The sequence below is a fragment of the Cygnus olor genome, chromosome 1, assembly GCF_009769625.2.
Source record: "Cygnus olor isolate bCygOlo1 chromosome 1, bCygOlo1.pri.v2, whole genome shotgun sequence".
NCBI lineage: Eukaryota > Metazoa > Chordata > Aves > Anseriformes > Anatidae > Cygnus > Cygnus olor.
In genome coordinates, this window is record NC_049169.1 from 66,697,283 (window position 1) to 66,720,991 (window position 23,709).

At 44.3% G+C, this 23,709-nt stretch overlaps 2 protein-coding genes and 1 long non-coding RNA gene across 4 annotated transcripts; all 3 read right to left on the reverse strand.

Moving 5' to 3' along the window:
• Nucleotides 1-8,217: 8,217 nt before the first annotated feature.
• On the reverse strand, nucleotides 8,218-23,522 carry LOC121073078 (aldo-keto reductase family 1 member B1-like). 2 transcript variants are annotated; one of them, XM_040563667.1, is made up of 10 exons: nucleotides 23,442-23,522; nucleotides 14,884-15,051; nucleotides 13,999-14,115; nucleotides 12,669-12,746; nucleotides 11,979-12,101; nucleotides 11,363-11,463; nucleotides 11,089-11,170; nucleotides 10,481-10,564; nucleotides 9,641-9,723; nucleotides 8,218-8,902 (listed from the first exon to the last, which is right to left on the reverse strand). In XM_040563667.1, the coding sequence occupies exons 1-10, from the start codon at nucleotides 23,505-23,507 to the stop codon at nucleotides 8,860-8,862; spliced, it is 945 nt and encodes a 314-aa protein (XP_040419601.1). In that variant the 5' UTR covers nucleotides 23,508-23,522; the 3' UTR covers nucleotides 8,218-8,859. The 2 variants fall into 2 exon arrangements, with proteins under 2 accessions (XP_040419601.1, XP_040419612.1); XM_040563678.1 differs by lacking the exon at nucleotides 23,442-23,522 and adding an exon at nucleotides 15,342-15,482.
• On the reverse strand, nucleotides 17,599-20,065 carry LOC121063498 (aldo-keto reductase family 1 member B10-like). Its single transcript, XM_040543966.1, has 6 exons — nucleotides 19,982-20,065; nucleotides 19,551-19,738; nucleotides 19,306-19,387; nucleotides 19,042-19,125; nucleotides 18,489-18,571; nucleotides 17,599-18,032 (listed from the first exon to the last, which is right to left on the reverse strand). The coding sequence occupies exons 1-6, from the start codon at nucleotides 20,063-20,065 to the stop codon at nucleotides 17,990-17,992; spliced, it is 564 nt and encodes a 187-aa protein (XP_040399900.1). The 3' UTR covers nucleotides 17,599-17,989.
• Nucleotides 20,190-22,225, reverse strand: LOC121073124. The gene is made up of 3 exons (XR_005821519.1): nucleotides 21,957-22,225; nucleotides 20,889-20,966; nucleotides 20,190-20,250 (listed from the first exon to the last, which is right to left on the reverse strand). It is a non-coding gene; the product is annotated as an uncharacterized LOC121073124 (long non-coding RNA).
• Nucleotides 23,523-23,709: the final 187 nt, after the last annotated feature.

The window sequence follows — 23,709 nt, forward strand, 5'->3', positions numbered from 1 at the left end:
GACTGCTTCACGAAGGAGGGAAAGGAAAGAGGCATCTCTGGATTTCCAAGACTTCAGCGGCAGAGGGAATAAAAATCAGAAGTTGCAGTTTTATGTGCCAGCTGTTCCAAGAAGCTTGGTGAGCCCTTTGTATTGCAGAATGCTTCCATTTCTCAAAGTTGCATCTTCCTGTCCTGATCCAAAGGAAGATTTACAAGGCTTTCATATTCCACTTAATCCAAGTAAGCATCTCGTGAAATTCTGATGGCCAGTACCTGCAGTACCGATTAACACCACAGGAGGGCAACGTAGTTCGCAGGGAATGAAGAGCGCGGCTGTCCTTTGCATCCCTTGTCATTAGCTGTCCTTTATGCTGTGTATCCTCTGGCTTAGCCCTACGCAGAGAAAAGCCATCAACACAAACCTGTATCTAGATCAACAATCAATGGTGCATTTATAGTATCAATCCTTCAAGCGCAATCCATGCCAACATCCTTGCTACTTGCAAATCAGTCTTACCATGGCCTGTTAGGAGAACCAAGGGGGCTGTATGCTGTCACAGCGATCCCTTTGGATTGGCAGTACTTGATCGGCTTCTCCTGGGTCAGATATGGATGGCATTCAGTCTGTCAACACAGAAGTACAGACATTGATAATAATACAACTGATGTAACTTGCTGCAGGGATAATTGTCCAATGCAGTTACAGGCTGATTTTTTTCAGTGTGCCAGTCTTTGCAGGATATTATACAGCCCTAGTTTTGTATAGCGCCTACTTACAGTAAGGCTTCCTGCATCTCTGGCTCTTTGTGCTGGGGAAGAAGGGTTTCCTGGAGCTTATCTTTGGGTTCCTTCACCCCAGGAAGGAATGTTGTGAAGTGGTTCTCTGAGATATCTAAGCAGTATTTAGCCAATACTGAAAACCCTTGTGCCTTGTACATACTGCAATAATTGTAGAGTGAGATTATAAGGGAATGATGCATCTGCTATTATCTCAATTTCTCTGTTCTTGTCATAAAAGCCCCTTTTTGTGACTTTGTGTAAAGGGATTCTGTAGGTTTGGATGAAGATGCATTTTGTCTTTTCAGCCTGCTCTTTTTTTGGTAACTAAGCCGAGGAAGTCTATGTTAATGTATCTTAGGACTGAAAATCTCAGGAGACTAGTACTCATAGTAAAGCTACGAGAATTAGTGAATTCAGAACTGTAAGACTCTGTCGAATCTGTACAAGGTGACTTGGAGAAATAAGCATCGGCAGCAGGTGTGTAGCTCCTGCATCCAAGAGGGTAAGGACTGCTATAGGTAGATAAAGAGTAGGATGATTTTAATATATGTATATGTATATATACAATTTATATTTAATAAATACTATATGTATATATATTATTTATATTGTATAATTATAAGTTTTTCAGGGCAGATACCAGGATGCCTCTAGTGTCAATACATGCTCTGCTGCTGCACATATAGTTAAAATTGACTTCCCATTTTTTATTCCAGCAGCATGACTCAGCAAGTTGTGCATGTGCCTGTGTGCGTGCACACACACGAGAAGGAAGAAATGCATGCGTTGTGTAAGCAGTAAGCTGCTAATAGTAGGAGCTTGATTCTTTCACTAATAGCAGGTCAAATAAGGACCTTTGAGAAGTTCTGGTTGTAACCTGTGTCCCTCAACTTCAGCCCTGTCAGGATACAGGAGATCCAAAACATCCTTATGTATATTCAGAAATAATCGTAGGGTGGGATTTAGAGTGTAAGCTGTGTCCACTTTGTTCTCCCTTTTTCCATATCCGGCTTCAAGTGCAATCAGATCTTTATAATCCCTGAAAACTAGTCACCTGAGGTCACTTAGCAGTCACTTTCCTGTTTGTTTGCAGGCTTGTATTTCAGTCCAGGCTTGTTCAAAATTTGTTCAACCTGCTCATGGTTAAAATTGGAGACGCTAGTGGCTTTCACCTGACCAGCATCCAGCAGCTCTTCCATGGTCTAACAGAAAGAGGAGCAAAGTCGTCATCTGGAATAGAGGACAGGTTCTGAAGGTGATGTTCTGATGCGGCTTGTTTCTCTTCATGAGAGGAAATGACAACTGTTTGTACTTGGAAAGCCTGAGGGAAGAGGGGCTTGTGCTACATTTGTGCCATGTCCTTTGTCACACTCGAGCCCAAAGGCTCTTGTCTTAAGATGGTGAAATTCATGCCAAGTTACATGTGGAAAGCAGCTACACTCAATATCCTGCTCTTGTGTAGCCATGAAAAGAACCTAAAATGTCTTTATTCCTGCAAAATGTATCTGAGCAGTTCAAGGACTGTGGTAAAGTCAACTGTGATCATTAGTCAGGTCCTTTGGTCTATAGCTCCATTGAAGATTATCAAGTTTGTTCTGAAAAGCTACTTTGTATACCATGAAATCAACACACAAGATGTGACTGCTGAAGGCAATGAAGACATGGAAGAGACTGCTGAGGACCGAAAACTTGGTTCTGCCACTGTGACTGAGCTTACCTGCCACGTATGTAGAACATCAGTGTTGCTGGGTATAGACATGCCTTTGTCAACTATGGGAAAGGGTCCCCTCCTACCTGTCGGTGAGAGAACACACTTGAAACATTCCCTGTTGGGAGGTTAGGTTAATACTGAGACAGCTGAGGACCATGATAATTTAAATGTCTAGTACAGGAAACACTAGTACTTGTCTGCATCCTTCATGCAGGGTTATGGCATTTTCTATTTAAAAACAAATATAAGGAAATGCTTAGGTACGAAGAGCATGTAGGTTAGGTCTGTGGTGAGTCACACCTGTGGAATAAGATACACTCTGCACACATGCAATTCTTTTGTGGGGATCCTCAGTTCATGTCAGTGGCACGAGGAAAATCACATCCCACTGTATGAGAGTAGAGCTGTATCTCCACATCTCCATATTGCTCTACACCTAGTATGTTCTGTAGATGTCATAGTATAAAGCCATGACACTTTCACTCAGTGGCTTTGTTCACATAAAGCTAACCACGACACCTTTGAAAGTACAATGTACAGTTGACAAGATCAACAGCAAGAGATAGAATGAAGCTCTTGACTTGGCTGTAGCAGAAAGGAAAAGCTAAGGCTAGAAATAGGCTGAGGCGCCAGCTTCTCTGAAGTGCATGCAGTCTGAAAGTCTCACCTTTTGTAATCCAGGGTCTGTGAAACAATGCGAAGGCTCCTACAGCAAATGTCAGGTCAATCTGTATTGTGTTAAGGACTCGGTGATTAAAGAGAGAGACAGAAATCAGAAACATTTTCTTTCCTCTAGTGATTCTGTAAAATGCAGAGGAGAGAATTACTGTCAGACAGTAGAGTACAGCTCTCCTTCCCACAAAGAGGGAGCTAAGTCATTGGCAGGTGAGCATACTTTGGATTTGTAGAATGCAATACATAGACAAAAGTAAACCAGCAAGCTCATGCTTATAGCTGGAAGGCCTGACCTTAGTGCTACGTCTGTCTCTCCAAGTATCAAGAGGGCAGAGGATGCCGTGCAAGCAGCAGTCTCAGCATCAGAGTTCAAGAGCCTGCCTCAAGTGGCCAGAGTAGGGCTGAATGAACAGCACCAGAGCAGTGCTGGTGCACACTACGGACACATGATCTTTCTGGACAGGAACAGCAGTAATGCTGTGAGCATGACTGGCAGTTTTGGAGAGCTCTCCCACGTAGGAAAGTCAATGGAGGCCAGTGCGTGAGGTAGAGATCCAGGTAATCCAGTTTCAGGTCAGCAAGAGTCTTCCGGCAGGCTCCCGTCACCAGATGATTTTCATAAAACATGTACAACAGCTGGAGACAAAAAGCCAAACCACACTATGACCTGCTGGGTTAAAGCTGTCGTGTGCTGTCCTACACAGGACAGGAACACTCTGTTGTCTTTGGGAGGCCATGGGGAATTAGGACATCCTATTGCTCTTCAAAGGGGGCTTGCTCTGTGACAGGACTGGCCTCTGACACTGAAGGCAGGATGTGCTGTGGTGGTAAACTGAAAAAACAATCCTGTTCCATCAGTTAAGATATATACAAGCCACTTAGTATAGGCAGATAGTGTTCTAGTTAATAGTTTTTGTGATGAGCCAAATCTAATATTTCTCGCATATGGGGGGGAAAAAAAAGAAAAAAAAAAAAAGGAAAACAACAACAGCAAAAAAAACAGTACCCATTCTGGGACAGCGACAGCTTGAGTTTATTATGTATTTTGAACAGTTGTGGGAATAAAAGAGACTGTGGAGCCTATCTTGCATAACTGCCTACATGATGAAGTGAAAATAAGAAGTTTTTGTCAGCTTTGGTCTGAACTGTGTTCTGAATTGCTCCATGCTGCAGCACAGTCTTTCCCTACCACTTTGAATTCCCTCCTATGAATGTGCTCTATACAAAGCAGGTCCTCCCCTGGATTCTACATTGCCTGCTCCCTACCTTACTGGCCACAAAGAGCTCCTCTCGTTTCACAGCACCTTCCTTGATTTTCTGCTGAATCCCTTTCCAGCTTCATTCTCATTCTGGTGCATGCAGGGACAATCGAAGTGGTGGTACCCAGCATCTATAGCAGCCATCACTGCAGCTTCTACCTTATCTGCTGGGGACTGAAAAAAGATAGTTAAGATCCCGAATCAAAGCACGCGTGCCCTCTCCTAGTTACCTACGAAAGAAACACATTCAAAGGCTTTTTTAAGAAGAATTCTGCCATACAATGCTCTTAAAAGTATATTCATCTTATACATGCAGGCTCCTGGGCTTGAAGCCAACCCCCAGCCATTTCTCCACAGCCCCACTCGCACAGGCAGGCAAAGCAGAAGCCCCAGCGCCAGGGCACTGCTCCACAGTTGGACTGGGAGGAACCGAATTTTGTGCCAGGGAGCTCTGGCTCCTTGCTGCCATTCCTGAGAAGAAAAACAGCCAGCAACTGCCCTGCTGGAGAATTTTAGTTTGGTGGAGCGGGGCATTGGTCTGTACCGTAGCCATCTGCCCTGTTCTGCCTCAGCTCCTCCGCTGTGCAAGTCCCACCTGCAGCTGGACGGTTACACCAGCTGCTTCCTTTAGAGATGCACTTGTGTATGTATCTATGAGATATATATCTATATGCCGCTGAAAGGGTATATAAGAACTATATACAAAGAAACCCTAGCATGCCTTGTTTAGACAAACCCAGTAATGTTTGTTTTCAGGCACTGCACAGATCACCACTTGGTTTTGCATTCTATTAACAATTGTGCAAATCTCTGTCAGAACCTGCTTGAAACACCCAAATTGTCTCATAAAGCCGACAACTCAAGGAACTCAAAGTAACCTTGCCCCACATTTTAGATTATTTGCCACAGAGGCAGCACTCAGCAGTGCTGAGTCTCGCTGGTTGTGCCTCCCCATGACAGGCCGCAGGCTGCTGCCACCACTACTGGCCCCATGGCAAGCACCACTTCTCTCTGCGCTGTCAGAGCGGCTCCTTTGGCAGCCAAGAGAGCCTCAGAGAGGCCCTCCGGGGGAGCACCGTGTCCCCCAAAATAGTGGGGGCCGACCAGCCTCCTGCAGAGAAACCTCAGCACATGCAGCCTGTGTGGTTTTGGGAGCTTTCAGCCTTCCGTTCCCCCACAAATGTGGGATGAATTCAGCCTTTGTACATCATCACAGGAGAGAAAAGTGGGCTGTTCTGTGGGAGTAATATAGAAAACACTGTTTTAAAAGAACTTTATTTTGAATGTTGGGAGACGTTTCTTCTAATTTATTATTTTTTTTAAGTTGCAGACTACTGGGTTTTTAATGAGTGGCATGATGTTCATCACATTGTCCCTCTGTTTTCAGGCAGGTGCAGACTGTTTCAGAATAAAATGTACAAGTGTATAAATAAACAATAGGTGGCCTGTAATTGCACATTAGAAGTTGGCTTTAAAATGTTGTGGATAACAGTATGCCATTCCGTTGAAGGTGTCACAGCACAGTGAGGAAAACAAACATTTACCTGCAGGATCCACTAGATAGTCCAGGATGTTACATTAGGGCTGCCTGGAAGGCTTTGCTGCTTGCTCGCACTTGGAGAATTTAGTCAGGTATTTAGTCCATTAATCCATTTAGTCAGAATTTAGTCCATTATTTGGGAGTATAATATTGCATTTTTTTCTGGGTGCCTCTCCCACAGCAGATGTCCAGGTTCTTTGCAGCGTCGTGCTTTTTGCTCCACTTACCTGAGGGCAGACATGCTAATTGGTTGTCTCTTTAATCTTCTTCCTGGTTTGTGTCAGCACCACAGCCATCCCCAGCAGGATGCGATGTGTTTCAGTTGTATCAGAAAACAGTTATATAATGCAGTGTTTACCCTTCCATTTTCCGGATTCCTTCTCTGTAAATGTGCTCAGTGTGTGCTCAGTCTCTTGGGGTTTGGTTCAGGGGTCAGTGAAATCAATGGAAAGCTTGCAGTTAGCCTGAGCCTGTTCCTCAGTTCTGCCAACAGTATTAAAAGCAAGCTGTTTGCACAAGAGTGAGAACTGCCAGGGAGGTGGGCTAACTGGTGTTAGCTGGGCTCGAAGAGAACAATTTTCCATGCCTGACCTCTGGCTTGACCTTAGTTATTGGCAGGAGCTATACGGACTTATCCTGACAAAGATAATCTCCCTCCAGAGAAGTCACCCTAGTCTGAAACTTCAAAATGAGCATCCATATCTTTAACAGGCAATCCCTTTTTTTGCTGATGAATGCTAATTTTTACATAGAAAAAAAATTTTTGAAAACGACATGGTATGCCATGCCTGTGATCTGCTGAGAGCAGCCGAAAGACCAGCTGAAGTACCAGTTTGCCTCTGAATGCTTGAACTAGTGGTATTTTGCTGATGATTTGTTAGTACCAGCAGTGTCACGCTTCAGTGCCAGGTGTAGGAACTCTTGGTGTAGGAACTCCCAGAGTCAGTCAGATTTTGTATGGGGGCAGTACCAAAGTGAACCGGTGATGCCAAAGAGACAGATGATGAGACTAGGTGGAGAGCACAGATGGAAAATAAAATTTGATCTTCCTCTTATTTTCTCTTGAGATTTTTGTCTTGCTTCCTCTGCAGGCAGTTGATGTTCTGCATAGACTGGTGCTTGGTTTTCCTCAATCATTTTTTGATTGATTCATTTTTTCCTCAATCATTTTTTGAATGAGACATGTCTCAGCCTTTTAACAGAGGATTTGATGCAGAAGATTTGCCATTTTGCATTGCTGTTTGGGGCTATTGGTGTGGGACCTCATCATGCCAAGACACGTGAGCCATCAGGTCTTTCTCTCGGCATGGCTGGGGTTGTCAGACAGCGGTACACCTTTGGGAAAGAAGTACGGCACATGTCACTGTGTATCAGCTGGCCTGGGAAATCATGCAAACTGCATGCTTGGTAAAATGCCCAAGGGTTCCTTACAATGAATGCTGGAGATAAGGAAGTCTGTGTGCGTGTGAGGAAGAATCTTATCTGATCAAGTGCAGTTTTGTACTGAAGCAGGATGCTTATTCAAGTTTGCTGACATTTGGATTCAATAATCCTGAACTACCAAAAATCATAGCTTCAGGAGACGAGCAGTGGTTCGTATCAGAGAAGAGCAAGAATCAAGATGACAGAAGCAGGCAAGTCCCTGTAATCTTTACCGACAGGAAGGCTGCCTGGGGGCATGTGGCCATGAGGGACAGGCTTTTTCAAGGAAACCACCCTTACTCATGTGCATAAATGAGTTACAGTTAAATGAGGTCTGTCTGTTACCATGCCAGTGTAGCCTGGAGGGAACATGATACTCACTTCAGTGGAGTGCATCAGGCTCTGAGCAGCTGCTCAGCATCAACACTTCACTCCACCTTGAAACCTCTACTTCTATGCAGTGTTAGATATCAGCATAATGCTGCCTCCTCTGTTTCTCTCTTCTCCCTCCCTCACTGTTACTCGTTATAGGAAGTGTCAGCACAGGCTACCAAACAAATCAGTCTGCAGCAGTACCACCATACAGCCTTCCAGGTTTTGGTCTCCTGTTGCTTCTTGCTATGCAGCCCATACTAAGGCACGTCATACTCTACTGATCTTGTCCGCATTGTTCTGTCAACCAAAGCTTACTATACTGAGGTACTCAAATCTTGATCAAGATAAGATCCTGGAGCTCCAATGACATAGTTTAAAATGTATAATTGTTTCATATGGCAAACCAATGCCCTTGCATAAAAAAAAAATAAATCAATTTTTCATGTTAGACAAGAGCTCCCAAACCATCAGTAATCTGTAATCTTTTTTTATTTTAATTTTGGATAGTATACAAATCCAAATGTGATAGTATACAAATCCAATCAGTGTTCAGTTTTGGCCTGTAAAGGATGTGACTGCAATACAGCCAGTATAAACTGGTATGCATCTGTAGGTCCAGACATTTTTCCTATTTATTCTTCTTTTCAAAGAGCTTTGGGCTGTGCTCTGCAAGTGAAGTTAATCATTGTCTTTCATCTTCAGGCTATGATTATATAGTTCATTCTTTCAGGATATATCTTTCTTCTGTGCTCACATATCCCTACCCTACAGGGTTAAGTAGTGTTGATACTAGACAGGATTAAAAAAAATAAAATAAAATCAACTGCTAGTTCATTCTTAATGTTTTCTGCTTTGCTATTTCAGCCAGGTAAGCACACTTATCTAATGAGTAGAGAATTATCACAGCCAGTTATTATAGCCCATATTTTGTTCTTTAGAACAATTTTACTATTTTCTTCTACCAAAGAAGAAAATCCCAAACAGTCACTGAATATATATACTGTCTTTGCTGACAGGACAGATACAGTGTGTAAGCTACATGGTGGACCACCCCAGGCAGTGGTAGAAGCTTGTTAGGCCCTCTCCTGCAGGCAGGAGGACAGGATAAAACTATCTTCAGTATTCAGCATGGAAAGGGTACTCCTTGTGATTTTTGCACCTGAAGGAAAACAAAAGATGAAAAATTACTTTCAAGGATAAAATAAATGCTGTACAAAACTACAGCAGATGTGTCACTTGTTGCGCAACAGCAGAATTAATTTGAATGTCTTCTGCTTTTACCAGTGTGCAAGTGGCACACAAACAACATATGCAAGTCTTTGCCTGTTATTCAGGCAGTGAGCATTTAGAAGTCCTGGAACCAAGTCACTTCTGGATTAAAAAAAAAAACAAAGTTCACACTGCTTACAGATAAGATAGCAGTTTGTGGCCTTTCAACCAAGGCCTTGTCTGGATATAAGTTTCCATGGTGCACATCTGCAAGCAGCAGCTCATACTGCAGTTTAGATAGTCATTCCCTCCCCCAACCACCTATGAAAAGCTGACATCAGTTTACTATGATCTCAACAACAGAAAAATCATCATGAGTTTAAAACTGCCTAATGCTCACTTCTCTAATACAGAGGTAGCCAAAGTTATTAACTAGACCCTTCCTTCTAGAATTCCAGTTACACACTTCCTGGAGAAAGAAGTCACAAGTACATACTATGACTTAGGCTTATCCTTCAGGCAATACAGTGAAGATATACAGCTACTAAGATGCTAAATAATAGATGTTTAGTCTCCCTTATGAATTCAGATTTCAAAAACATGCCCAATTTAAACAATTACACAAGCACCTGTGAGTTCAGAATAAAGGGTATTGAGAGGAGTTTGAAGGAGACAATCTGTCACTTACATGACCATTTCACATATTCTCCAGTTTCTGTTTAAGTTGAGAATGGTTGCCATCTCCTCTTTAGTCAATTCAAAGTCAAACACCTAACAAGGAAAAACAGCTGGAAATCACCTCTTTGAACAAATCAGATTGGAAGCAAGATTCACAAAATTAAAGAACAAGTCCACAGGGGAAGGGATGTTAGAAATGGCTTCACGAGTGTGGGGAAAAAGGAATTCTCTTTGCATTTTCAAGACAGAGGGGAAAACAAAAAACCATAAGTTGCAGTTACATGCATCAGCTGTTCCAAGCAGCTTGGTGTGCACTTGGTGTTGCAGGATGCTTCTACTTGTGGGTTGCATTTCTCTCCAATTCCAAAGAAACATCTGGAAGACTTCCATATTCCAATACATCCAGCTATGTTTCTTTTGAAATCCTGACGTCCCAACATCAGGAAGACACCACTGACTTAGCAGTGAGAGGAGCAGTGTGCTTTACTGACACCAGTATTCTTGACACTGCTGATATTATACAAAACTTTTTTGGCATGCTACTGCACTTGGGCTCCAAGCAAGCCCTGATGCCAATTCACCTACAGTCTGCAGAATAGGAGACTGCATGTCAAGGTTTTCAGCACAGTTTCCAAGACCTCCATCAACCTCTCTTCACCAATTGCACTCTTCATTTTAGCTCTAGTTCAGCCCTCAGCAGAGTATAGGTAAACATGCAGAGAGAAAAAAAACAGTCCTCGTTTTTGAGGAGGTCAGCTTGGGAAAACTAAGAAAGGATCCCTGCTCAATCTGCAGAGGGAAGGGATGCCATCCCTGCAGGGCAGTACCCAGGCCACTTGTAATCACCCACCTTGGAGTTCTCCACAATGCGCTGGGGGGTGACGGACTTGGGAATCACAACCACATTTCTCTGGATCTGGAAGCGAAGGAGAACCTGCAAGAAGAGACCACCGAGTCAGACAGAAGGCAGCTCCTGTTGCCACAGAGGCTGAGCCTGTTCAAAAGCTGCTTGCCTGAGCGATGGCTACTTTCACAGAGCTGCATTTCAAATCACTCCTGTCTCTGTGGCCTAGGTAGCACTTCCTAACAAGCAAAGAGAGAAATGGTGGAGCCCCACAGGGGAAGCCTCCTTTCCCATTCAGCTTTGGGACAGTCAATTCCTTTTCTTACCTCGTGGACTTTCAGCAACCTATGTAAGGCTTTCATTATCTGCAACAGGGCTTGAGAGTGGAAGTAACACCTTAAGAGGGCTCAAAAATCTTTCTTGTTGAGAGAAAAAGATCTCTTTAAAGCCATATGCAGGTTGCTTACTATGCAGCCTGCGATATTGCTTATTAACACTACAGAAGACATCCATAGTTCACAGGGAACATACACAGGCTCTGTAGCCTCTCTTGAGGTCTCTTTTCATTAAGAATTGTTACAGGAAGCAGTAGCCATTGTCTAGCACCTACTTACCTGTGCGGGAGTTTTGTTGTGCTTGGCTGCAATCTCTTTAATCTTGGGGTCATCCAGAACAGGAGGCTCCTCTGGTGTGGCCCTACAAGAGTGAATAAGTAGGGAACTGCAAAGAATCACTGCAGAGAGATTCTACCCAGCATGATTTTTTTTGGGGGGGGGGAGAGAGATGTGTAATTGTTAGATGTGTGTATGTACACATACATGCACCATAACTCTTCCAATTAATCTGAATGATTTGAACCAAGAACACACTAACACATTTATAAGTTACCTGTCAGGGCGCCCAAGGGGACAGTATGCTGTCACAGTGATCCCCCTGGATTGGCAATAGTTGATAAGCTTCTCCTGGGAAAGGTATGGGTGACTCTCAATCTGCCAACACAGGAGCACAGACCAACAGTTGCAGAACTACTGTTATGTCCCCAATACTCCAGCGACTTTTCTGAATCTTAATCTCTCATTTACAGGCTGCCTTCATCTCACCCTGCAGGTGGTCTGTGTGATAACAGAAGCCTCTAATTCTATAGGGCACCACCATTTACACTGAGTCCTTATTTGCTTTTTGGATTTTGTTCAGAGGTTTCACAAATATTGATTAGTCACAGAATACCTCTCGTCTGGGTTCTTTATCCTCCCAGAAATAGTGTTTCACCAGGAAAACAAGGAAATACTCCAACTTTGTTAAAAGTGGATTAGCAAGGTGAGGAAGAAGAGTATTCCCGTTCTTTTCATACCCAGAAGTATTCATAGAGTGGGATTTAAAGTACATGCTGCGTCCACTTTGTTCTCCCTTTTTGTCATATCTTTGTTCAACTGTAATCAGATCTTTATAATCCCTGAATTATAATCCCTGAAAACAAGTCACCTGAGGTTGCTTAGAAGCTTACCTGGTTGTTTGCAGGCTTGTATTTCAGTCCTGGCTTGTTCAAGATTCTTTCAGTTTGCTCACGGTTAAAGTTGGAGATGCCAATGGCTTTTACCAGACCAGCATCCACCAGCTCTTCCATGGCCTAACAGAAAGAGGAATAAAGTCATTATTCAGGTTTCAAGACAGGGCCTGAATACATTCTTCCTGATGTTCCTTCTTGCTTCTCATGAAGGGCAAAAAAGAACTGCTTGAGCTTGCCAAACTTGATTCTCTTGGGGAAGCGTAGGTACTGGTAATATTTGCACCATGTCCTCCATTGCACCCAGCCCCAAATCTCATTTGGGAAGACTGAGAAATTCACTCTGAGTTCCACAAGGAAAAGCGCACCCCTAGTCTACAATCCACTACTGTGGCAGCACTGGAGACCTATGCTGTAGGACAATGGCAGGATCACAAACTATTCTTCATTTCTTCAGAATGTATTTGAGCAGTTCAAGAACTGCATGAGAACAATCATACAATTGTTATGGCCAAGCAAAGAACTTTTTCTGACCTCAGCCTGCTCTGTAGCTCCCATGAAAGTAATTTCAATGTACTTCTGTAAACTCTTTACAACTAATTCTGCATCCATGCACTAACTATTCTGTGACCACTGAATTAACACTGCTGAGGACAGCAGACGTGATTCTGACACTGTGGCTGTGCTTACCTCCCACGTATGCAGAATATCAGCATTGCTGGGTATAGACATGCCTTTGTCATCTGTAGGAAACAGCTCCTCTCCTGCCTGTTAGAGAGGAAGAAAATGCTTGCAAATCTGTTGACAAGTTTGCCTAATACCATAAGAGCTCAGGATCATGATAGCTTAAACTTCCAGTGCAGGTAAGAATATTAATTCTTGTCTATAATTATTTCTTCCTGCTTGAGAAAGCGAGGAATTTAAGGTATGCTTGCCCAGCAATTACCCTAATCAAGGCAGATATTTCTGCTGGGCCTCTCAAAACGATGACTCACCCAAATACCTGCAGGGAAAGAAACCACTCAGAACCATGGGCTAGAGTAACATACATGGTCACTTCATGAATTGTTCGTTTTCACCTCTTAGGAAGATTTATTTTTCCTCCAGAAGGGCATCAGGTGGGGCCTCGTTAGGTACTGAGTACATGTAGCTTTGGTCTCTACTAAATTAGATATTTTGAAAAGAGGTATTATGTACTGTGACAGTTATTCTGTAGCAAAGCTCAGTGTAAAGCTGCTAATGCCGGAAAGTTAGAAAAGCCTTTGTGTACAAATTACATAAAGACACCTAGGCAGAACTGTGTTTCACAACTGAGTTTGCTGCTGCCATGAGACAGCTTCACTTTCATGGCTTTGTTGACAAAGCTAAAAAGGAATATGAAATGAAGTTGAGCAACTCCAAAGCAACAGGTAGGACTGAGGCTATTCACACTGTAGCAGGAAGGAAAAGCTAAGATTAGAAATAATTAAACTGAGAAATCTACTGCTTTGGTTATCTGAAAAAACTTAGCTGCCCCCCCCCGAAGTCTCATCTTTTGAAACACAAGGTTTGTGGAACAACACTAGGGCTCCCACAGCAAAGGTCAACACAATCTATACTGTACAACGGACTCGGTGGTTAAAGACAGAAATGGAGAACAGAAACATTGTTTTGCTCCAATTCTGTAACATGCAGTGTAAAGAATTTGTCAGGCAGCAAAACGTAGCCTCCCTTCCACAAAACATGATTTTCAGAGTATACTTGGGAATTGTAAAAAGAAAAAAGGAGAACAGCACAGCTTATGCGTGCAGCTGGGAGACATGCCCTAGTTTTCAGGTCTGTCATTCCTAGGATGACAGGGGTATGCAAGCAGCAGTCTCAGGGATAGAGATCAGGAGCCCAGCTCACATGGCCAGAGTAGAGCTGAGCACCAGAGCAGTACTGGTACATGCAACACTTAGTGAGAGCAATTAAAGGGCTATAAAGCCATATAGGTCTTCAAAAACACCAGTCACGAAAAAGCACCCTACTGTTACTGTACCTTCAACCCAAAAGGCCAGTGCATGAGGTAGAGATCCAGGTAATCCAGTTTCAGGTCAGCAAGAGTCTTCTGGCAAGCTCCTTTCACCAGAGGTTTTTCAAAAAACGTGCACCACAGCTGGAGACAAAAAGCCAAGCCACGCCATGAGCTGCTGGGTTAAAGCCCTCTGATGTCCTGCACAAGAGAAAAGCACTCCTTCTTTGGGAGGCAATGTGGAATTAAAGCTACCTATTGCTCTTCAGACAGGGCTTACCCTATGAGCAGGACTGGACCATAACAGTAAGGGCAGCACGTACAGTGGCACCACATGTAACTGAATAGGGTCACAGGCAAGGAAACCTCTGTTTCTATTAGAGAAGACACTATTTATGCCATCCCCTTTTCGGCAAGGTCTGCCTTTACAGTAGGAGGCTTTTAAATGAATGCAGATATCTGTCAGACCTGACTATGCATGAAACTCCTGCATCAGTATCAGGTAATGCCATGAAAATGCAGAAAAGTCACAAAGATGGAACCAACTCTACCCAGGCAAGAAAGTGTCTTGAAATCCAGCTAAGTCTCCCATTTTCCTTGATAACCATGGGAAGTAAAACCCAGCAATCACACCTTCCTTGGGACACATGCAGAACAGATTACATTGTCCCAAACCTCAGCAAGGTGCCATTGCCACATTGGTTCTGCCAACCCAATGGCTGCAACAAAAACCCACTGCCAGTGGGCAGCAGAGACTCAAGCAACATCACTGTGGTGGTGGTGATGGGGTGGAACGAGAAGTGGTACTGGGAGCCCGACCACAATTCTGTAAGGGGTCTCCAAGCCTTTGGTCTCCTACCATAAGGATGCCACAGGTGAAGGGGGCCTGCCCCAAGGCCCCCATGCCCCTACCTTGCTGACCACAAAGAGCTCCTCTCGTTTCACAGCCCCTTCCTTGATTTTCTGCTGAATCCCGTCCCCAACCTCGTTCTCGTTCTGGTACACGTAGGCGCAGTCGAAGTGGCGGTACCCAGCGTCGATAGCGGCCATCACCGCAGCTGCCACCTTCCCTGGCGGGGACTGAAGGGGAAGGAGAGCGCCTGAGGAACGTCCACCAGAACACACGCAGGCCTTGCTCCCAGTAAGTCAGAAAGCCAGGCAGCCATCCCACCAAAAACACCCCCCCCAACCTCCCTTACCCCCCCCCAAATAAACCCCACTCGCCCACCCCCCAGAAATCCAAGACCACGACGAGAAACAAGCAGACAGCCGCCTTTCCCCGCAGCACCCCGCAGGCCGGCAGCGGCCCGGTGCCCCCACAGCCCCCCCATTCCCTGCGGTGCCGCCCGGACCCGGTCCCCCCCGGCCACCTTCCACGTTCCCAGCCCCACGGCAGGCAGCCTGGCGGCGCCCAGCCTCACGCAGCCCGCCATGGCCCCAGCTCCTGCACGGGCCCTTTACGGGAGGCACCACCCCCGCGGCGGCCCGCCCCGTGAGCCCGGCAGTCAATCGCCGCCCGCGCCTCGCCCCGCTGCCATCGCCGCCCAATCCATTATTTATTTTATATTTTATTTTATTTTATTTTATTTTATTTTATTTTATTTTATTTTATTTTATTTTATTTTATTTTATTTTATTTTATTTTATTTTATTTTTTATTTTCATTTCATGTCATTTCATTCTATTCTATTTATTTTTAAATACAAACATCCTCAAGTCCAGCTGCCAGACCACTCAGGCGGTTCAGCCCCAACCCAAAATCAAATCACTGTGGGAGGAGTTGCAGTGCCTGCCTGCCTGCCCCTTACCCTTATTAAAGATGTTTTTGCTAATGCCTAAACTGAAATGGTAACGCGAGTTGTGGAGAGCACGGCTGGGAGCTGGGATTTGACCTTTTATAATGAGATTTTTGTGCTGCCTCCTTAGCAGCCTGTCGATGTCCTCCTGCAAAGGCCAGTGCTTGGCTTTCCCCAGTGATCTCCTGAATGGGAGACATCTCTTTTTTAACAGAGCGCTTTGGGCATAAAATTTGCATTTTCCATTGTTGTCTGAGCCCTGTAGGCATGGGTCTTTCCCCTGATCATGCCAAGACCCAGGACCGGTCAGCTCTCTCCCTCCTGAAGGTGTCGCTGGGGTTACCAAAGACGGCAGGCAGGCCTTTGGGAAAGAAGCGTGTGATAAAGGGATGCTGTCTCGCTACATGGTGTGCCTCAGCTGGATGCTTGTCAGGCAGGAACACAGACAGGAGGCTGGAGGCTGAGTGCAGTACTGAGGCCTTGGCCTCCTTCACGCACTGAGCTCAGATCAGGATCAAGCTCTGAGGCACTGCTACAAGCGTCTCAGCCTCTTGCCAGGAGGTTTGCTGAAGACTCATCCCTGATAATTCCAGTATTTGGCTATTCATCTGGTGAGCTGGTGGCAAACTGCGTACTAAAACTGAAACTCCAGAAATGAGACTGAGCACAAGCCCTTGCTGTCTGTGGCAGACCCAGGGTAATTTGCCAGCCCTAGGCAAGCAGCTCTGCTCCTCATCCTGCAGCTCTGACACCCAGACCTGGTTCAGCCAGGTGCCTGAACCCCTCAGGTGTGTCCTTGCCTTCAGTAGGTTCTTGTCTGTGCCCAGAGGTGAGAGAATAGACCCTACACGTGAGAGCAGGGAGGCCCTTGGGTTTGGGTAGACCGGGCAGTAAATGCCTATGCTGGCCCAGGAGCATCTGGATGGGTTTGTGTGGCTGTGCTCAGCAGCGATGGATCCACAGGGAGCTGGAGCAAGAGTCTGAGCAGGAGCTTTCCAAGAGAAGGAGGGTGCTTGTGAAGGGTGGTGGAAATTCTCTAAGTCTTTGGCTCCCACACCACAGTAAATATTGTACTCTGGGTTCAAAAATATGGCATATTTTTTCACAGGACGGATGTCTTTCCTCTGCCTGGAGATAGCTGAGGTTTTCATGGGCTGCTTCCTTCAGGAAGCTGAGAAACAAGGGGTCTTGGATTATATGTTTCTGAATTGAAAGTGGAAATGTGGGAGAGGTCTTCAAGGTGCCTCTTTTCTCTAACAGAAGGTGTTACGATCTTCCCGCTAAACCCAGTATAGAACTTTATAGCCGTGTTTGGGCACCTGTCCAGCAGGATGCAGTGGAAAGGAAGAACAACTGACAGTAAACACTGTCCTTCAGCACCCCTCTTAAGTCAGAAATTAAAGGGGGTAAAATGCGTGCAAGACAGTGTTATTCAGGAAACCTTGACTGCTTTGACAGCTTCTAAGTGCAAGGTGACGAGGCTGTGCAATTGATCCCTTCAGACCTACCCACAAGCAGCCCATCTCCCCTTGCCAGGAATACTCTGGAGCAGGAGTGCATGGTGAAACGAGGTGCCAGGCTCCATTGTCCCTGGCTTGCTGAGACCTGTGGCTCCTCATACGTCCTCTGGGGCTGGAGAGGCCAAAGAGGGCAGTGGGAGAAGGCCTGGCAAGGCTTCTGTGAGGACTGGCTGCCCGCTAGCTGTGGTCAGACCTGTCTATGCGTCCCTGGGTAGGCAGGTGAGAATAGAGCATAAACATTCATATATGGTTTATTTAACGCCAAAAAGAATTTTTTTTTCCTTGACCAGTCTTTCAGCCAGTAATGTTTTCACATTTTATTTTTATTTAAAACATGGGACACTTCTGATGAAATGCTGGATGTGTGCTTTTTCTTGTGGTTTCTCAGCCTCTGGTTTGTGCTGGTGCAAGGCTGAAGGCACTCAGTGAATGGTGGTTCAAGCTCCTCATCTTCTGCTTAGCAGTTCTGCCCAGTCATTTCAGTAATAATCATCTCTTCTGATAAGCAGAAATTATTACATCCCACATTTTGTTCTGTAGAACACTACTCTTTCCTTCTTCCAAAAATAAACAAAATCGATGTAATAAGTATCCTTTGACTTCAGTGGCAGAAGCAAGGCAGATGCAGTAAGAAAGCTGGATACATAGCTCAAAGTTGGAGGAGACACCAGAGGTCTAGTGAAGGCCATGTTACAAACATCTTCAGTATTCTGCATTGAAAGGGTACTCCTTGTGAGTTTTGGCCCTGAAAGAAATCAAAAAGGGAAGTTTCTTTTCACGGATGAAGTAAATGTTGGAAAGAGGCATGTTTGGTGCATGGAGGAGTGACCAAGGGAAAATCTGAATTGTGTAATTGCAGAAAGAATATGTGGAGATATGTGTCCTCATTTCTCTAATACAAACAAAGGCAAAATGCTCACCCAGCACCATATTTTGTAGTTCAAGTTATAGAGAGTCTCTGGAAAACTGAATTCAAAATGAGTATTTTGTTGTTGTTGTTTTGGTATTTGTTTTTAAAATGAAAATATTAAACCTTCTCTTGAAAAATTACTTTTTGGGACAAACCAACTATGGTTTGAATTAATGATTTCTTTTTTTTTAATTAACTTAATTTTATGCTTCCCAGTAGCTGTGACGTAAACATTCTTGTAACGGTTATTCAAAATGTAAGACTTGGAAGTAAACAATCAGTGTCACTTACAGTGCCATCCCACAGACCCTCCAGTTCCTGTTAACACTGAGAACAGTTGCCATCTCTTCTTTAGTCAATTCAAAGTCAAATACCTAACAAGAGAAAAAGCTGAAAATCACCTCTTTGAACAAATTGAACAGTGTGAAGACAAACAAGATTAGACAGCAGATCCACTGTGGAGGTTTTCAGTCATGGATGAATGATTTAAAAGATAGAGGAACAACTTTTTTATGTACACAAGAATGATTTTACGAAGATTGGTTTTTCTATATGAGACTTTTCTGCCATTTCACTGCTCTTGGTCTCCAAGCAAGTTCTGGTTAATCCTTAAACCACAAAGCCGCAGAATAGGAATCTTCACATAAGCCCTGTTCACCTCTTCAACTGTAGCAATAGATTAGCCCTCAGCAGAGTATAGGTAAACATGCAGAGAGAGAAAAAAACAGTCCTCGTTTTTGAGGAGGTCAGCTTGGGAAAACTAAGAAAGGATCCCTGCTCAATCTGCAGGGGGAAGGGATGCCATCCCTGCAGGGCAGTACCCAGGCCACTTGTAATCACCCACCTTGGAGTTCTCCACAATGCGCTGGGGGGTGACGGACTTGGGAATCACAACCACATTTCTCTGGATCTGGAAGCGAAGGAGAACCTGCAAGAAGAGACCACCGAGTCAGACAGAAGGCAGCTCCTGTTGCCACAGAGGCTGAGCCTGTTCAAAAGCTGCTTGCCTGAGCGATGGCTACTTTCACAGAGCTGCATTTCAAATCACTCCTGTCTCTGTGGCCTAGGTAGCACTTCCTGATAAGCAAAGAGTTCAGCACCCACCCACCTGTGCTGGGGTTTTGTTGTGCTTGGCTGCAATCTCTTTAATCTTGGGGTCATCCAGAAGGGAAGGATCCTCTGGTTTAGCCCTACACAGAAGAAAGAAAGACCAGTGGCAAGAAACCTCCATAGAAAGAGCCAACCCAGCAACAGGAATCTGTATCTTGATGAATGATTAATGGAGCACTTGTAGTCTCAATGCTTCAAGTGTAATCCCTGCCAGCTCCCTTGCAAAATGGAAGTGCGTCTTACCATGGCCTGTCAGGAGAGCCAAGAGGACTGTATGCTGTCACAGAGATCCCTTTGGACTGGCAATAATTGATCAGCTTCTCCTGGGTCAGGTATGGATGGCATTCGATCTGAAACACAAGAGTACAGAGATTGACAGTGGCAGAACTGTTGTAGTATTGCTGTGCGCCAAAGATTATTTTGTAATACAGCTAGAGGCTGCCTTTTGCCCTGGCTTATCATCGTTGCCAATGGCGTGGGTGATAATATGCATTCTTAGTATTGAAGGCACCTATGTTTATATGAAGTTTCTATACAGTTTGGCTGCAGGGGTTTCACAAAACATAGCTCTGGGTTCTTTATTCTTCCAGAAATAATGTTTCACAAGAAAATACTCCAGCATTTATAAACAGTGGTTCAGCAAGGTGAGAGAAAAAAAGTGAAGTATTCAAGACCTTTTTGTACCCAGAAATATCTATAGAGCAGGATTTAGAGTACATGCTGTGTCCACTTTGTTCTCCCTTTTTCCGTATCCTCATTCAACTGATCAGATCTTCATAGTCAATGAAAAATGTTCACTTGAGGTCAGTTACCAGCTTACCTGGAGGTTTGCAGGCTTGTATTTCAGTCCTGGTTTGTTCAAGATTCGTTCAATCTGCTCATGGTTAAAGTTGGAGATGCCAATGGCTTTTACCAGACCAGCATCCACCAGCTCTTCCATGGCCTAACAGAAAGAGGAGCAAAGTCATCATCTGGTGTACAAGACATTCCTGAAGATGATTTGATGTGGATTGTTTCCCTTTATGGAGAAGAACAAAATAACTATTTAGGCTTGCTATGTTCACTAAGGGAAGAATGGGTGCCATCTTATCCAAGCTCAAAGTGTCATTCCAATTCACACCAGGTTGCATGAGGAAAAGAACAGTGATATTCAGTAATCTGCTGTCGTGCAAGAACTGGAGAGTTATGCCCCAGGCTGTAGGCGAGATCACAACCTAAAATGTCTTTATTCCTGCAAAATGCTTTTGAGCGGTTCAAGAACTGTGCAAGGACTGCGGTGAAGGCAATTTTACAATTGTTATGGTCAAGCAAAGAAGATTTTGTAATTTCAGACTGGTCTGCAGCTCCCCTCAAAGTGATTGTTTAGTTCACTGTGGATTAGGCACTTGGGTAAGGTGCTCAGAGAATAGTAGTACTGACTAAGCATGCAAGTTTTGAAAAGCTACCTTGTATTACTTGATTTTCTTCCAAAAAAAAATTACACGCATGAGATGACAGCTCAGTGACTGCTGAACGCAATGAAAATGTGGAAGAGACTGTCAAGGACAGAGAAAGCTTGACTCCTGCTGTGGCTGAACTTACCTCCCATGTCTCTAGAACATCAGAGTTGCTGGGTATACACACACCTTTGTCATCTTGGGGAAACAGCTCCTTTCCTGCCTGTCAGTGAGGAACAAAAATGCTTGTAACAATCTCTGTTGGGAAGCTAGCTTTGTAAGGAAATCAAATAGGAATATAAGGAGTTAAACTAATAGTGCATGAAAACAAACAAGCAAACAAAAAAAACCCACACACATTAATTCTCATCATAAGTTAATTATGTTTTCAGTCATATATTTTTAGTTTATGCAGGGTCATGGCATTTTTGCCATCATCTGATCCAATAAAGGCAGGTGTTCCTGCTGGATCCATCAAAATGATGATAAATAAAATGTATGCAGGGAAGCAATTTACTCAGAACAGTATTCTGGAGCCTTACATGTGTTCAGTTCATATATTGCTCCATTATTTATTGGAAATGTTTAGGAATAATAGCTTGTTTTTTCATTTTTAGAAAGGTGTATGGAGGATTGGTTTTGATCCTGCGAACCTTAAAGTTCTAAGTAGATTTGCTAAAAAGGGACCGTGCGCACAGACTTTCTATTGGGAGGCTCACTGTTTAAGTTGCTCTGTTAGGAAAATTTGAAAAGCCTGTAAGTAGACACTATGGACAGATTGTTTTGAATGATTGGAATTTTCTACTGACGCAACAATATTATGCGGGAATGCAGTTTCACTGGACTGCTTTGTCTGCATAAAGAAAACTTAAACAATATTGAGCATACGAAATGAAGCTGAAGAGCTCAGAAGCATTAGACTGAACAGAGGTTTTCATCTGGCTGTAGCAGAAAGGAGAGGGTAATGCTAGGTATATACACAAAGTGACATATCCTTTGAAGCACATGCAGTATTAAGGACTCGGTAATTAAGGACAGATATGGAAAACAGAAATACTCTTGCTCTGTGGTTCTATAACCTGCATAAGAAAGAATTTCTGTCAGGCAGCAAAGTGTAGCCTCCTTCCTGCACAGGGTAATTTTGAGATTAAAATACTTTGGATTTGTAAAAGGGAAAGCAGTGTAACTCATGCTTGCAGCTAGAATATCTGACCTGAGTGCTAGGTCCACCTCTCCCAGTATCAAGAGGGTAGAGGATGCCGTGCAAGCAGCAGTCTCAGCATTAGAGTTCAAGAGCCTATCTCAAGTGGCCAGAGTAGAGCAGAATGAAAGGCACCAGAGCAGTGCTGGTGCACGTACACAACAGACGCGTGATCTTTCTGGACTGAAACAGCAGTAGTGGTGTAAGCATGACTGGCAGTTCTGAAGTGCTCCCCCATGTGGGAAATTCAATGTAAGAAAGAAAGTCAATGGAGTTGCTGTTGCTGTACCTTTAAGCCGAAAGGCCAGTGCATGAGGTAGAGATCCAGGTAATCCAGTTTCAGGTCAGCAAGAGTCTTCTGGCAGGCTCCCTTCACCAGAGGTTTTTCAAAAAATGTGCACCACAGCTGGAGACAAAAAGCCAAGCCACACCATGAGCTGCTGGGTTAAAGCTGTCGTGTGCTGTCCTACACAGGACAGGAACACTTGTTGTCTTTGGGAGGCCATGGGGAATTAGGACATCCTATTGCTCTTCAAAGGGGGCTTGCTCTGTGAACAGGACTGGCTTTTGACACTGCAGGCTGTAAGTGTGTCCACTACGGCAGGACACGTGATCAGATAGGTCTGTAGTAAAACCTCTTATTGTGAGATTACATTTGTGTAGAAAAAGATGGATTTGCTCAAAAGAAGTTTTCTGTCAGATTTGACCATTTATACATTTCTTGTAAAAAATTCAGATGTCAAAGTCATGAAAATATAAGACAAGCCACAAAACAGTGGTTGAAATGGGCCTTAACCAAAGTAAGAGGTAACTTCACAATCCAGCGAGGTGCTTCATCCTACACTGTAAAGTTTGTTCTAACGCTTAAGCTTCCTACTCTGAAAATAGCATAGGCAAAGCATTCCCTCATTCCTGCTTTGATCCATACCTTACTGACGACGAATAAGTCTTCTCGTTTCACAGCACCTTCCTTTATTTTCTGCTGGATCGTTTCCCCGATTTCGCTCTCATTGTCATAAACGTAGGCACAGTCGAAGTGGCGGTACCCAGCATCAATAGCAGCCATCACTGCAGCTTTTGCCGTACCTGGTAGGGACTGAAAATAATAAAGGAATCTTAAGAATCTCAAAACAATACATGTTAAATATCAATTTCCTAGCAAAATAAGAATAGGAAAACCACCTTACCCTAACCTACGGGAAGCAACCCCCCCCATTTCTTTCCTTTTTTTTTTTTTTTTTTTTTTGTGTGTGTGTCAAGAACAGTATTCCTTTCAGAAATGGAATACCGCACAGTATTCCTTGCAGAAACATGGGCTCCTGGGCATGATGCCAACCCCCAGCCCTTTCTCCACAGCCCCACTTGCACAGGCTCAGCCCCGCAGTCAGGCAGAGCAGATGCCCCAACGCCAGGACACTGCTCCACAGCTGGACCAGGAGGAACCGAGTTTTGTGCAGGGGGCTCTGCAAAGCGGCTCCTTTTCTCTGAGGCTGTTACCTTCCAGGTGCCCAGCCCCAGGAGGGGCATCTTGGCCGCGGTGTTCAGCTGCACGTAGGTCGCCATGGCTCTGTGTGCTGTCTGGAGGTGCTGCTGCAGCTGCCTCCTGCCCAGGGCCTTTAATAGTGACGGGTCCTGGCCCAGGGTGGGGGAAGACGGTGGAACTGCGCCTGCGCTCCAGGTTCTCCTGTATCCAGCAACAAGGCTGTGGTTTATTCACTGTAAACTCAACTCACCCCAGTTAATGTGCAAGCTGATATCAAATAAA

Coding starts and splice junctions, on each gene's coding strand:
- LOC121063498 (XM_040543966.1), bottom strand. CDS start 20,065: ATGAGGATACGGAAAAAGGGAGAACAAAGTGGACACAGCATGTACTCT. Junction 19,388..19,550: donor GGCTCTCCTGACAGGCCATG/GTAAGACGCACT, acceptor TCTTCTGTGTAG/GGCTAAACCAGAGGATCCTT. Junction 18,033..18,488: donor AGGGTCTGTGGGATGGCACT/GTAAGTGACACT, acceptor GATTTCTTTCAG/GGCCAAAACTCACAAGGAGT.
- LOC121073078 (XM_040563667.1), bottom strand. CDS start 23,507: ATGGCGACCTACGTGCAGCTGAACACCGCGGCCAAGATGCCCCTCCTG. Junction 14,116..14,883: donor AGCTCTTTGTGGTCAGCAAG/GTAGGGGCATGG, acceptor TTTTGTCTCCAG/CTGTGGTGCACGTTTTTTGA. Junction 11,464..11,978: donor ACAAGCCTGCAAACAACCAG/GTAAGCTTCTAA, acceptor CTGTGTTGGCAG/ATTGAGAGTCACCCATACCT.